Source organism: Denticeps clupeoides, chromosome 9, assembly GCF_900700375.1.
Source record: "Denticeps clupeoides chromosome 9, fDenClu1.1, whole genome shotgun sequence".
Taxonomy (NCBI): Eukaryota; Metazoa; Chordata; class Actinopteri; order Clupeiformes; family Denticipitidae; genus Denticeps; species Denticeps clupeoides.
Genome location: NC_041715.1, coordinates 18,985,049 through 18,998,275, shown reverse-complemented (window position 1 = coordinate 18,998,275; position 13,227 = coordinate 18,985,049). Strand labels below are relative to the sequence as shown.

The following is a 13,227-nucleotide window of genomic DNA, read 5'->3' as shown; positions in this document are numbered from 1 at the left end:
AGTCTGCAGCTGAACCGTCACAGGAAGGTCGCCTGTTGCACAAGAAGAACTTATCATTGTTTTCCTGTTTCATTTTATCTCCACGGCAACAAGTTTGAACTGTTTTCCTATCAACTGAACAGAACATGAACATCACTGATCAAAATGACACGGTGGTGTTACCCAACATTAATAATCCATCAGTTGCATCAAATCCATCAGGTTTTTTTTCCTGGGTCACTGTTTCTTTTCTTTTCTTTTTTTCTGATCATGTTGACATGCGGAAGAAGTTCTCCTTAAACAGACTTCTAAACCACAGCTGACCATGACCTGCTTTTTCAATATGTTGATGGCTGAATACTAAATACTTGCATACTGAATACTTTAAGATAATCTTTGCCTATCTTGCATTAACATTAATATTAATTTATTAACTGAGCAGATACAGTCCCTTGAAACCGGCAGCAAAACCTTTATCCACATGGGTTTTTATTTCTTAATTAAATGTCACCGTCAAAATAAGCAACTGATTAGTCCAAAATACAGGACCTCCTGAATACAAAAATTACAGCTGGTGACAGGCAAATCCTCAAAAACATTAGCAGCTCATTTTCAAGTAACATTCTGAAGTTAAATATGAAGTGAATTCAGAATACTTCATTTTAGTATTCGGAATACATTCCGTTACCCTGTTAGGACGTCCTCCCAGATGAGATTTAAATGGATTTGCCTTTTGCACCACTTGTTTACTTGTTGAACCAGCAATCTCGGCACAGTCACCGTGGCAAATAAGTGACTGTCAGCTACAGCGGAAGGGCAGGGATCTGTTGTGGATTGTGTGAGAGAAATCACACGCTGGGTTCTGTGGGCCAGTAGTGTTTCACAGACACACACACACACACACACACACAGCAGTCTGCAGGCCATGCTGGCTTCTGTCTCCCTCTTTCCCTCGCTTCTCCGGTCTGTGGAGAGCCTGGAATTCTGGAGAAAATAGCGGCGGCCGGTCCCCTCTGCAGCAGAAGGAATGTGAGGCTCTAAACTACGCCAGCGAAACCCAAAGCCCTGCGGTTCCCCCTCAGCCTAGAGAAAGCAGGTCTTTATAACACACACACACACACACGCACACACACACACTCACTCACAATAAAAAAAGTGCAAGTAAACATAGGGGCAGGGCATCTTATCAGTACGATGTTAATTGCCGCCTGCCTCCCCACGTCAGTCGGCCGCACCTTGTGATGGGGAGTCGCCCTCCTCTTCCCTTGCCGGTGAGACGTGAAGACGTTGTCACTGTTGCTGATCTGGGATCTGATAAAGGAACAGAGCGGCTGAGCCTCCCTCCCCCCCAAACACTTAAACCCAGCGACTTCAAAAGGCCGTCAGATGCCGCCCCAGCTGCCCCGCGGTGGGTCCTGCGGGTGGTGAGGAGGGGGGACCAGCCGGGGGTTGAGCTGCGAGGGTCACCTGCATGCTGGGACTCACCTGCGGCTGAGGCGTAGACGCCGCTTTCCGGCCGCAGCAGGGAACGCGCAGCTCACTGGCGGCGCCCCCGTGTAGCCGACGGTCATTCCTGCACCCCTGCCGCGGGGTTACGAAGACCCCTGATATTCTGTGTTGACACCGTGTCCTTTGTGAGTTGGTCCACGGAGCTGAGTAGAGTGTGACTGTCGAAAGACATGGCGGCAAGGCGCAGCTGAGGCCAAGTAACCCCTCCTCCATGGCGAAAAAGGCGCTTAGCTGTGGTTACAGAGAAGGGGGGGCATCTCGAACGTGATGATGTGGAGTCACTGGTACACATGAAAGCATCAAACCCAGAGGAAACCTGCGCCGGCGTGTGCAGAGCTCCACACACACAAAGCCAGAACCTGCTGTGCCATTGCGGTCCCCATTGTTCATCATTATTGTCCTTTCTTCATGTGTTTTATCTCCGCTCACAGTGCGTACGGGTGAAAGGTCTGTGTACTTGTGCACTTGTCTGGGGTTTAATACACGTGCACACCAAGGGTGTAATTCTGCACAATTTGCTGCTTTTCCTTCACTCTTTCATCATTCGGGATTCATTTTATGCCTTTAACCTTTGGGCACCCCCAGTTTTGAGTCTGTTTGTGTAAATGAACTTCTTTTTTCCCGTGTTTGTCAGACTGAAGGAGATCGAGATGAGTGAGTATGACGCCGCCACGTACGAACGCTTCTCCGGAGCCGTCCGACGCCAGGTCCAGTCCCTGCGGGTCATACTGGACAGCCTCCAGGTAACGCAGCAGGGGTGCCACACTGCCCTCTAGACTTTTTCCTCAACACACACCCACACCCACACACACACAGGGAGTTTTCACAGCTGCGTGATCTTTCCTGTTTCGGGGTTAAGTTACAAAACAATGAAACATTTGCCTCTTGACGCACAATGATTTCTGCTATTGTTCTTGTTTGGAGTGACCCCTGATGTGGAGACTGATAGAGCCGGGGGCTGCAGGCACGCGTTGTTTCTGAACATCCTGAGCGGCTGCTGGGTGTTCTTGCACGTGAGTGGATGTGCGGACAGTCACGGTCACGTGCATCAGATGATATGTGGTGGTCTTTGACGTCCAGAACTGAGCCAGTGGTCCTAAAAATATGTAGCTACTTGAAATCCTTAAGCAGTCCCCATAATGACAAGAAAATTGTGGATGTGGTATTATTTTCTGGTCCCCACAAGGCGAAATGCTTATTTACAACATTTATGTACGATTAAACCTGGTCAGGCTGTAATTGTTACACAAATATTAATTTGAGTCCTCACAATTCACAGTGTGTGTGTGGTCAGCTGACCGCCCACTTGTCTCTGTGGGGTCTCCCCACTGAGCTGCTCTGGGTCAGGTTCCTCTCTGGCACAACATCGTAGTGAGCCTGCGGAGAGTGTTTATGTGCAAACACACACTCGAGCACATAAGCAAACGGACGCATGCGCCTACAATGACCCCACAGGAAACTGTGACAGAGTGGCAGGTTGGCGGGCGGCCACGTGTGTGGTCCGGGAGCAGGTTGGCACTCTCGGACTCTCGTTCGCTTCAGCCTTCTCCAACCCAGCCAGGCGTCCTCTCTGCCTTGTTTGTGAAAGATGTCGGTATGTGAGGGTGTGTGAGGTTTGCTTTCTTGGCACCAGTGGAAAAATAAATGACTTCATGCACACACACACACACGAGTGTCATTATCTTTTAAGACGGCAAGAGAAGAGAAGCACAACAAACAACGGGGTTGACGCTGAAAGGAATGTTTATTAAAGGAAAATGACACGTGGAGTTACACGCTGCCGGCCTGTAATCTCTCTGCAAGGTGGGCTGTACACCGTACACACACACACACACGGGTCCTGGCATGTACGCACTTTATCCTTCAGTACGTACAGCCTGAGGGTAACACTGGAGACAGGAGTACAGTTGGAGTGAAGATGAGGCCGGTCACATGGTGTCATGACATCATGGCAGAAATAAAGTTTTTTACTTGTGTTTTTCGTGGTTGGTCCTCAGGCAAGTCAAGGAAACACACACACACACACACACGGTACATGGTGTCACAGTAAAAGGAAGATATAGACCTATGAAACATGGACTCGTTGTCTGTAGTTCTTCTCGTCTTTATCAGTACTGTGTGTTCCTTCTGTCCATCGTCATGGGAAAGTACAAAGATTTTGTGACAGACTTGTGTCCAAATCAGTTGGTGTAAAGTGGTTAACTTTTGTCTCTCTGATTAGAATTATGACCTTGTCTGCAGAATGTCATAATATGACTAGAACCCATGTAATAATTTTGTATATAATGTATTTATAAATTTGCTCCAAAATTGAGATGAGGGGCCTTGTGGCAGTCAAAAATACATTTTTAATATGATTCTCTGTGGCGTTTTGGGTGTGTCTGTTTAATGTGAATGAAATGAAAAGTGCCCTCTTGTTTTATTTAGTGAAAGTGAAGGGATTGTGATTGTGATACACAGCACAGCACATGGTGCACACAACAAAATGTGTCCTCTGCTTTTAACCCATCACCCTTGGTGAGCAGTGGGCAGCCATGACAGGCGCCCGGGGAGCAGTGTGTGGGGACGGTGCTTTGCTCAGTGGCACCTCAGTGGAACCTTGGCAACTCAGGATTCGAACCGGCAACCTTCTGATTACGAGGCGGCTTCCTTAACTGCTAGGCCACCACTGCCCCACATAGGCCATTATTAATCTAATCCTCAAACTATTGGCTATTGATCAAGGTATATTATCTAGTTGAGTGTTTATTTGACACATCTGTGAAGTTATGGGGTAAAAAATGCTGTGGCTGGTTATTTTGAGGAAACTACACATTTACACATCCATTCATCTACACTACACATTATACACCAACAACCAATCACTTACGTTTTTTTTGAGTAATTCTAATCGCACTGAAATAACAGAAAATCTTATCCAAGGGTATTGTATGTTTTGATTCAGCATTTATCATTGTGTTATTGTATTGTGTTTGTATTGTTTGATCCTTCTGCCACACCCCTAGTTTAACAGAGATTCTTACAAAACATGGTCGTACCTTGATTGAATGCTCTCCCCAAGTTGGCATGGGTTTTCTCTGGGTTCTCCAGTTTAGTCATGCCATCAAAGGGCATGTACACTAGGTGAATGGGCGACTCTGAATTGTCCTTAGCTGTGAATGCTGTGTTTGCGCTATGCCAGGTGCCCCGGTTTTTTACCAGGACTAAGCAGTGAGTGAGTGAGTGGCATATAGTGATGTGTTATTGTCACAAACCATCTCACCCAAGCCACACCCAGCTGTATGCAGGTGCATCCGCCTCTTAACCGCCACTGTCTCGTTCTCAGTCTGTACAGTGTGGTTGAGCTCCACTGGGGCCTGACGGAAACTGGTGTAGAGGAGGTCGGGAGGCTTTTACCACCTCTTTCATTCAGCATTACTATCCTCAAGGCTGTCATGAGCAGAGGTTGTGTCAGCAGCAGGTCTTTTTTTATAAAAATTAGCCCTGAATGTAACACCGCAGACATTCGTCATTTATTTGACGGGGACATAACTTATCAACAGTAGCAATAACTGAATTTCCATCAACTGAGTGTACTATAGTCCTTCACAGACAAGCTGCGCTCTGAATCCCATGATGCTTTTTAATTCAACATTATCACCTTCGCACGAGGAAGTAGAACATGTTTGATGCTATCGGTCTGCCAGGTGTTTTGACCGGGAACGTTTGGCATTGTAGAAACAAACTATAAGTGAAGTGATTGTCACTTGTGATACACAGCAGCACAGCACATGGTGCACACAGTGAAATTTGTCCTCTGCATTTAACCCATCACCCTTAGTGAGCAGTGGGCAGCCATGACAGGCGCCAGGGGAGCAGTGTGTGGGGATGGTGCTTTGCTCAGTGGCACCTTGGTGGATCGGGATTCGAACCGGCAACCTTCTGATTACGAGGCCGCTTCCAGGGCCGCTTCCTTGACTGCTAGGCCACCAGTGCTACATAAAATTTGTTAAATTTGTTGTATAGTTATAAAACGCATTAATACATTTCAGTCAGGTTTTTTTGTTGTTGTTGTTGTTGTTGTTGTTTTTTTTGCTTTCATCTGTGAGGTAGCCATGGAGACCAGATTTATTATTTATACCAGGAGACCAGGTATTACAAGTTGCCAAGCCAAAATAAAAAATTCAAATTGACTATTTTTTGATGCACATCATATGTCCTCCCTTGTACAGGCCAAAGGGAAAGAGAGGCAGTGGCTGAAGAACCAGTCCCGGGGGGAGCTGGACGATGCCAAGATCATCGATGGCCTGACAGGGGAGAGGGCCATCTACAAGCGCCGAGGGGAGCTGGAGCCGGAGGTACGTTTACAGTTACATTTACAGCATTTATCAGACGCCCTAAACCAGAGCGACTTACAATCAGTATTTACAGGGACAGTCCCCCCCTGGAGCAACTTAGGGTTAAGTGTCTTGCTCAGGGACACAATGTTAAAACTTGCAAATTTCACCTCCATTAAACACGAGGGTAGTAAGTGGGATTTGAACCTGGGTCTTCTGGTTCATAGGCGAGCATGTTACCCACTAGACTACTACTCAATTCCCGGGAGGAGAGGAGGAAGTAGCCATCATGCAAAAGGAGGGCGTGAACACAAACACGTCCATCCCACACTAACCTACTGCCGAAATCAAATTTCTTTTTTATATATCAGGATTAAACTGATAAGATGCGTATTTGATGTGTGTCTGTGTGTGTGTGTGTGTGTGTGTGTGTGTGTGTGTGTGTGTGTGTGTGTGTGTGAAAATCACATAAATATATAAAACATGAATCAAATACACATCGTATCAGTTTAATCCTGATATAAATCTGGCCTTTTGTGCTCCTCGACTGCCCTCTCCCCTTCCTGGTTCCAAGTGGATCGAGTGAACGGCTATCAACATATTTGAGCTGAGTGATTCATGCTTTTTTTTTTAAATAAGCTCTTTAAGCTGTGGCTCCCACCTTTATTATGCGGCCTCTCAGAGACGACCCCTTTTGTTAACGTGTCCGCCCCCTCGTGTTTAATGGAGGTGAAATTTGGAGTGAAAAATTGTACTCGATTGCAAGTTTTAACAGCTCCCGCCACAGTTTGCCAGTTTAGGCGTAGGCAAAGTTCAGGTCTCTTTACTCCATTACAACTCCGACTGGAACCATTCCGAGACGCTTTTTGCACGTTACTCTTAAGTCCCTCAGGCTAAATGAAAAGCTCTTCGCTCTGCGTGTTGAAGTATGGGCCGTGCCTCCGGCTACGTGTCCGGGGTGTGTGTAAGCCCTGGGGTGACTGCAGGTCAGGAAAAGAAAGGCTTTTGTGAAGTCGTGGGTTTAAGGACGGTATTCATTACACATGAAGCAGTACTTGCTTGAATGGCTCGACAGGTACTTAAAGAAAGTGAGACTTCACCCCGAGTTCAGGCTGTGCAAAATCTTGACTCAACTGCATTACTTCTCTTCAGTTAATGTCATTTTTTTGGTCAAAAATGTCTTCTTTAAGGCATCTCGAAGCCTATTAAGACATAGTGCCATATTTTACATGGTTAAGCACAGGAGACTCGCTCACCCACAGCACACCAGATACGCAAAGTACAAGGTGAAATAAAGTTACACACACATTAACATTAAACCCTGAAGGAGTGTGTGTGTGGAGTATATATAAATGTATAAATGAGTGTGTGTGTGTGTGTTATGATGCAGCTCGGCACCCCTCAGCAGAAGCCCAAGCGCCTGCGTCTGCTGGCGGACGTCTCGGGCAGCATGTACCGCTTCAACGGCGTGGACGGCCGTCTGGAGCGCTCCATGGAGGCCGTGTGCATGGTGATGGAAGCCCTGGAGAGCTACGAGCACAAGTTCAAAGTGAGTAAAGCACACCCAAACACACACCCCGGTCTGTGCTCATCCTGGCCTCGGAGATTTACTTTAACAGCCAGCCGAAACGGAACAAACTTGACGATGTAACAGTTTCCTTTACAGTTTCACTTCCCTGATGTCTGTTTATGGAACTGCATCACTATGGCAACACACTGCCGAATCAGCTGCTAAAAGCTGAAGTGGAGATTCCGTCCAGACACCCCAGCATTTTCAACCCCTGAGCAAGGGTATCCCCAGACCATGACTCACTATGCTGTGGGCGTTGCCATAGCAGCGGACAGTCAGCATCGGCAACCCCGAATCCCAGAGCCCCGTCTTGTGAAATCTGGCCCCGGAGGGGCGTGTCCCCAACAAAAGGCGCAGTGTTTGTCCTGACAGTTTTTTTCACAGGCCGCAGTTCAAGTGACAGACATGAAAGAGGCGTGGCGGGATTTCACAAAGCTCCTGCTTATCAGGGCCATCGGTGTTCTTCAAGCCTTCCTCTGTAGTTCCCGCCGCTTTCATCTGCTTCTGTTCCTGCCGATGACGTGGAAGGTGACAACGTGAGCGTGACGCAGATTGCTGCATTTAGGAATTGAGCGAGGCGCGCGAAGAGGTGAAGATCTCACTCGGACAACGAGCTGAAAATATACGCCGAGTGAATTATGGAGCACACAGTTGGGGACATTTACATTTACATTTACATTTACATTTACAGCACTTATCAGACGCCCTTATCCAGAGCGACTTACAATTAGTAGTTACAGGGACAGTCTCCTGTGACGCAGGTGCCATGTGACAGATAACACTTTGCCAGGGCCCGACACGCCACCCACCTCCACAGGGCCAACCTGCCTCACCGGACGCTCAGGCCGGGACTGTTTGCGTTGTGCGTGATTCAGAATATGAGTGTGTGTGAGGGTGTCCTTGTGCCTTAAAGTGTCAAGAATAACCTGTCCTGTCCGTTACGTAACACTGTAATGGCAGCCATGTCATATGGCTGTGTTCTTGGAAACATACATTCTGTGTAAAAATAGATGCAAACATCGCTACGCAGTATATTACTCGTTTCAACACAGCTATGGCGTCTCACAAAAGTGAGTACACCCCTCACATTTTATAATAAATAATAAAATATTATATCGTTCCTTGTGACGACACTGAAGATATGGCACTTTGGTACAATGTAAAGTAGTCAGCGTGCAGGCCGTGAATAAGTGAATTGTGTGAATTCGCTGCGACCCCAAAATAACTGAACACACAACCCTAATGTTGACATTTCGACTCCAGCCAACTCCAAGGCATAAATGTGAATGTGATGGCTGTCATGTTCAATCTACCCCTGTGACAGTACGACATTGTGGGCCACTCGGGGGACGGCTTCGATATCGAACTGGTCCGGAGTGATAAAGTCCCCAAGAACAACAAACAGAGGCTGAAGGTTTTAAAGGTCGGTCATTTGTCCAGTTCTTTCCCCTCTGCATACGTTTTAATGCATCTGTTGGTCCTTTCCGCTTGTAGTCATATTCAAGTCGTTATTTTTTATTCCAGTTAACATATTTATTATTCGATATTATTACTGTAGTGTTCCCAGGAGAAATCTGTGGTAAAATGAGTGGATTTCTCTCTGCCGAACGTCCCAGTGAGCTCAGGCTGAATGAGACATGTGATCGGTTTATTGATGCCCGTCCTCCATTCTTGGCCAGACCATGCATGCCCACTCCCAATTCTGCATGAGCGGCGACTACACGCTGGAGGGCACGGAGCACGCCATCAAACAGCTGGCTCGGGAGGAGGCGGATGAGCACTTCGTCATCGTCCTCAGCGACGCCAACCTGGAGCGCTACGGCATCAGCCCCGACCTCTTCGCCCGCACCCTCACCAGCAACCCGCAGGTCAACGCCTTCGCCATCTTCATCGGGTCACTCGGCGATCAGGCTGAGAGGTGAGAATGGTTGTCACACGTCTGTTCGCTGACAGAATACCAAACAGGCTGCACGAGGTATTTGACATAAGGCACTTGGGGCAGTGGTGGCCTAGCGGGTGAGGAAGAGGACCCGTAATCGGAAGGTTGCCGGTTCGAAATAAGAAAAGGCACTAATAATGAACCCATTTTTTTCCTACATTGTCCCATTAAGTTGACCACTGTCACTCTACATCATCATAGGGGATAATATGTAGAAACAGGTTTCTGGATTTACTGTTTATGACAGGATGACCGAGCACTTGGTCTTAAGAACTGATTATGATTAATCACGTTTAATTTATTGCACAAGGGATGTGAATTGCTCGTTATTGTTAGATGGCCGCTGGGCACGTTTTCCGTCTGAAAACCCTTTTCAGCTCGTGCCGTGTTCTTTGTGATTTTCTGAATGCCGAATTCCGATTCATCTCCACCCCCAACATTGAGCTAAACTCGTGTCAGGGAATAAAAGTAAACTAGTGCCACAACAAACTGAAACATTGGGTGTGTGTGTGTGTGTGTGTGTGTGTGTGTGTGTGTGTGTGTGTGTGTGTGTGTGTGTGTATATATATATATATATATATATATATATATATATATATCAGTAAGAGATTTCCAATCATATGGCTAATCATATTTTATTTGTGAATTGTCTGAAATGTCTGCAGCAGTATTCAGAATACAGAATAAAAAAAAACTTGTCCCACATGTCAAAAAATAGGATCGTCCCATTTTCCTGCTAATTACTGTGACAGCCGGGATTGGTGCAGGCTGCACAATGACGCTGGAACGTAATTAGTGTCCCTTTTCTGGAACAGATTTTTTTTCTGTCTGCGCTGTGCATGGCCTTTATGATCTATTTGGGTGAAAAGAGGGGTGTGCCTGTCCTCCATAAAATAAAAAAAAAACTTTTCCTCTTTGTTGCCATTGGAATGCTGTGGCACCTCTGGCATGTCCGTCCGTCTCTGGCTGAGGGACAGGAACGCACGGTCTCTTCTCAGCCACGGGGAGGGTTTTTATGTGCTTGAGGGGAGCCAGGGAAGGGTGTGTGTGTGTGTGTGTGTGTGTGTGTGGCATGCCGAGAACCACCAGAGGAGCGTTCACATTGACTCCTGCCTTTTCATGGTTGGCCGTGATTTAAAGGACATCCCTTTTTTGAGTGTGTGTGTCCCTCTTTAAAGGGACAAGTGATGGATGTGCGTTTGCTGGAAGTGGGGGGCCAGGTCGGAGAGAAAGGGCCCAGGCGTCACCCTGCTTTCAGCTTCTCTTCCCCCCAAAGGCCTTTCCCAAGCACCTCGGTCTTGTGAACGTTGTGAATGACAGCCATTGTCTGCTCTATGAGGAGTAGGGTCTCACATCCCCAAAAAGGGCAAAGGGGACATTTGCATTGGTAATTCTTTTTGGGGGGTTGGGGCCTTTCCACCCCGTCCCCCTTAATTTGTCTCTTATTCTCTCTCTCTCTCACTTCACTTTCTCTCTCTTCATCATTAGGCTCCAGAGAACCTTGCCAGCCGGCCGATCTTTTGTCGCCATGGACACGAAACACATCCCGCAAATCCTGCAGCAGATCTTCACCTCCACCATGCTCACCAGCGCCTAAGGTGGACCCGGTGTCCACACATGGACCCCAGGACCTCCCGATCCACACACAGGAGGACAAGTTCCCTTAATCATGACCCGGCTAAATACCCAAACGCCAGACTTTTAGATATAACTGCTCCCAGCGTGTCTCTCAGGGGGAAGCGCTTCCTTAAGAAAGCCCTGGATATCACGAGCTGGCCAGAGCTTAAACCCGAGTAGGACGTTGGCTCTCTGTTTGTGTTTTTCCAGGGGATTTCCCAGCATCCACTGCGTCTCCTTTTTACAGGGCGACCGCATCCTGTTCTCACGTTCTCTGCCCTGTCAGTCGAGAAAGTGAGGGATGTGAAGGACACGTCCGCCCCGCTCTCCCATCATTCCGGGAACGCTCGTCAACCTCCTCCCTGTGCCCCCATCTGCAGGAACCAAAAGCTCTAAGTGCAATTCTACTCCTCAGCCGCGGCTGTTGCTGGCGCCCTGAACGCGGCGTAGATCCATCACCCTGTTCACGCCTCGGCCCGGACACCCGGTCCTCCAACAGCTCCTGGGCTCCATACGACACGGAGGGCGGCGCAAAGGGAAGAGCCTGGCGCATACCGGCTATGGAGTCAAAAGTTCAGTGTGTGTTTCGTTTTTAACGCCATCTTCCTGTTTTGTATGCTCTATTCGCGGTATGGAGATGTGGTTCGGAATCCTGCTTTCTGACCTTCCTGCCCACTCTGTCCACCTGACGCACACACACACACACACACACACACACTCCTCTGAGGATCAGAGGATCGGGGAAGGCAGTTGTGCAACCGCCGGCATCCAGCAGGATGCGCGTGTTTTTCCGCGCTTCGTCTTGGTCGACGCGTCCGCCTTTTCCTTCCTGCCAGCGGGAGCTGGACTGGAGACGCCTGGCCCGCCTCCCGACCCGGCGGAGTCCAGGCTCCGGTTGCAGCCGACGAGAAGTGAAAAAAAACACACGCTGCTGTCATTTATAGAAGTCGTGGCCTGGATGGAGACGAGCCCCCCGGGCCACCAAGTGATGATGGGACAGGGGAGGACGGGGGCGTATCACATCACGTCCTGCCAGAGATCACGCTTGCTTTCAAGAATAGAACTCCTTCGGGAATGTGTGTGTGTTTTCTGTGGGTCACATGGCCGTGTTTGGTGCAGCGTCATCGTATTACACATTTCATAGTCTTTCTATGTCCTCATTTTCAGGCCCTCGGTTGGAGCCGCAAAAATATGTTGTGGGCAACGAAATCTGCTGGGAGGATTCAAATGAACCACCTTATCTCAACATTCTCCAGCCAAACGTGGAATGTAACCAATGCGCAACCACAAAATATTATCTACAAAATATTGTTATCTGGAGAAAATGCTCAGGCTGCACTGGTCTGGCACTGGTTTAAGGGGCTGGCCATTACATTACAAAGGGCGCCGTTTTCAATAGGGCACTTCTCTGGAAGCATGGGGCTTGGTTGTTAGTGTAAACTCATTAGCAAATAGATGGTAACGATGTTCAGATCATCCAGAATGAGGCAGTAACACGTGTGAGCGCTGTCAATCATGGGGCTCCTCCCATTTTAAATGCAAGCTTCTTCAAGGTACAAATAACTACCAAGGGGTTCTTTTTTTTTTTTTTTTTTATATATATATATATATATATCCAGATAGATAGATAGATAGATAGATAGATAGATAGATAGATAGATAGATAGATAGATAGATAGATAGATAGATAGATAGAGTATCTGTAATTGCTGCTATTAATATGTTTTGATTGAGCCAGTTATAATTGTGTTAACAAATCGAAAGTGATTTATTGTTATAAAAATAATCAATAAACAAAATTCCTTTTTAATGACAGTGGGCTGCTGCTTCCCCTTATTGTGTTCTTGTTTAGTCTTTGACGTGGCGTGTGTAGGAGCGCAGCCTCATCGCCAGCATCCCCGCTGCCTGTGTTATGTCTAAAGTTCCGAGTGGCATCGACCGGCTTTGTTCTGCAGGAAATCGCTTCTCCAGCCCACCCCCCCTTCAGCCCTTTCACGAGAGCGGCGGGTGTGCGGTTCCGCGCGTCCACACGCACGCAGGGAGACTTTCCCAGACTTTCCCCGAGTTCACGTCAGCGGGAGACTCCGTCTGTCTGGACCAGCGCTCCTCCAGCCCATTTCCCTTACACTCAGCCTCTTGGTAATGACACGGTGACGTGTGGCCATGCTAATGTGCCCTCCACAGCCCTCTCTGAAGGCCGAGCGTGTAAACATGCAGCCCGCTATTTCTGCCCTCGCTCCTCTTTCATCCTGACATGGCTCTCCGTTCAGAGGAATCTGGGAATAGACTTCTGTGTC

General features: G+C 47.9%; 1 protein-coding gene across 1 annotated transcript in view; it reads left to right on the top strand.

The window, feature by feature from the left end:
* The window catches only part of vwa8 (von Willebrand factor A domain containing 8), a 62,775-nt gene extending 50,030 nt beyond the window's left edge, over positions 1-12,745 (top strand). Inside the window, exons 40-45 of the mRNA XM_028990666.1 lie at positions 2,123-2,231; positions 5,700-5,825; positions 7,195-7,353; positions 8,699-8,797; positions 9,054-9,292; positions 10,802-12,745. Of these exons, the coding sequence (XP_028846499.1) occupies positions 2,123-2,231; positions 5,700-5,825; positions 7,195-7,353; positions 8,699-8,797; positions 9,054-9,292; positions 10,802-10,910 (841 nt within the window). The 3' untranslated portion in view covers positions 10,911-12,745. The remainder of the gene's footprint in view (positions 1-2,122; positions 2,232-5,699; positions 5,826-7,194; positions 7,354-8,698; positions 8,798-9,053; positions 9,293-10,801) is intronic.
* The last annotated feature ends 482 nt before the right edge of the window (positions 12,746-13,227 follow it).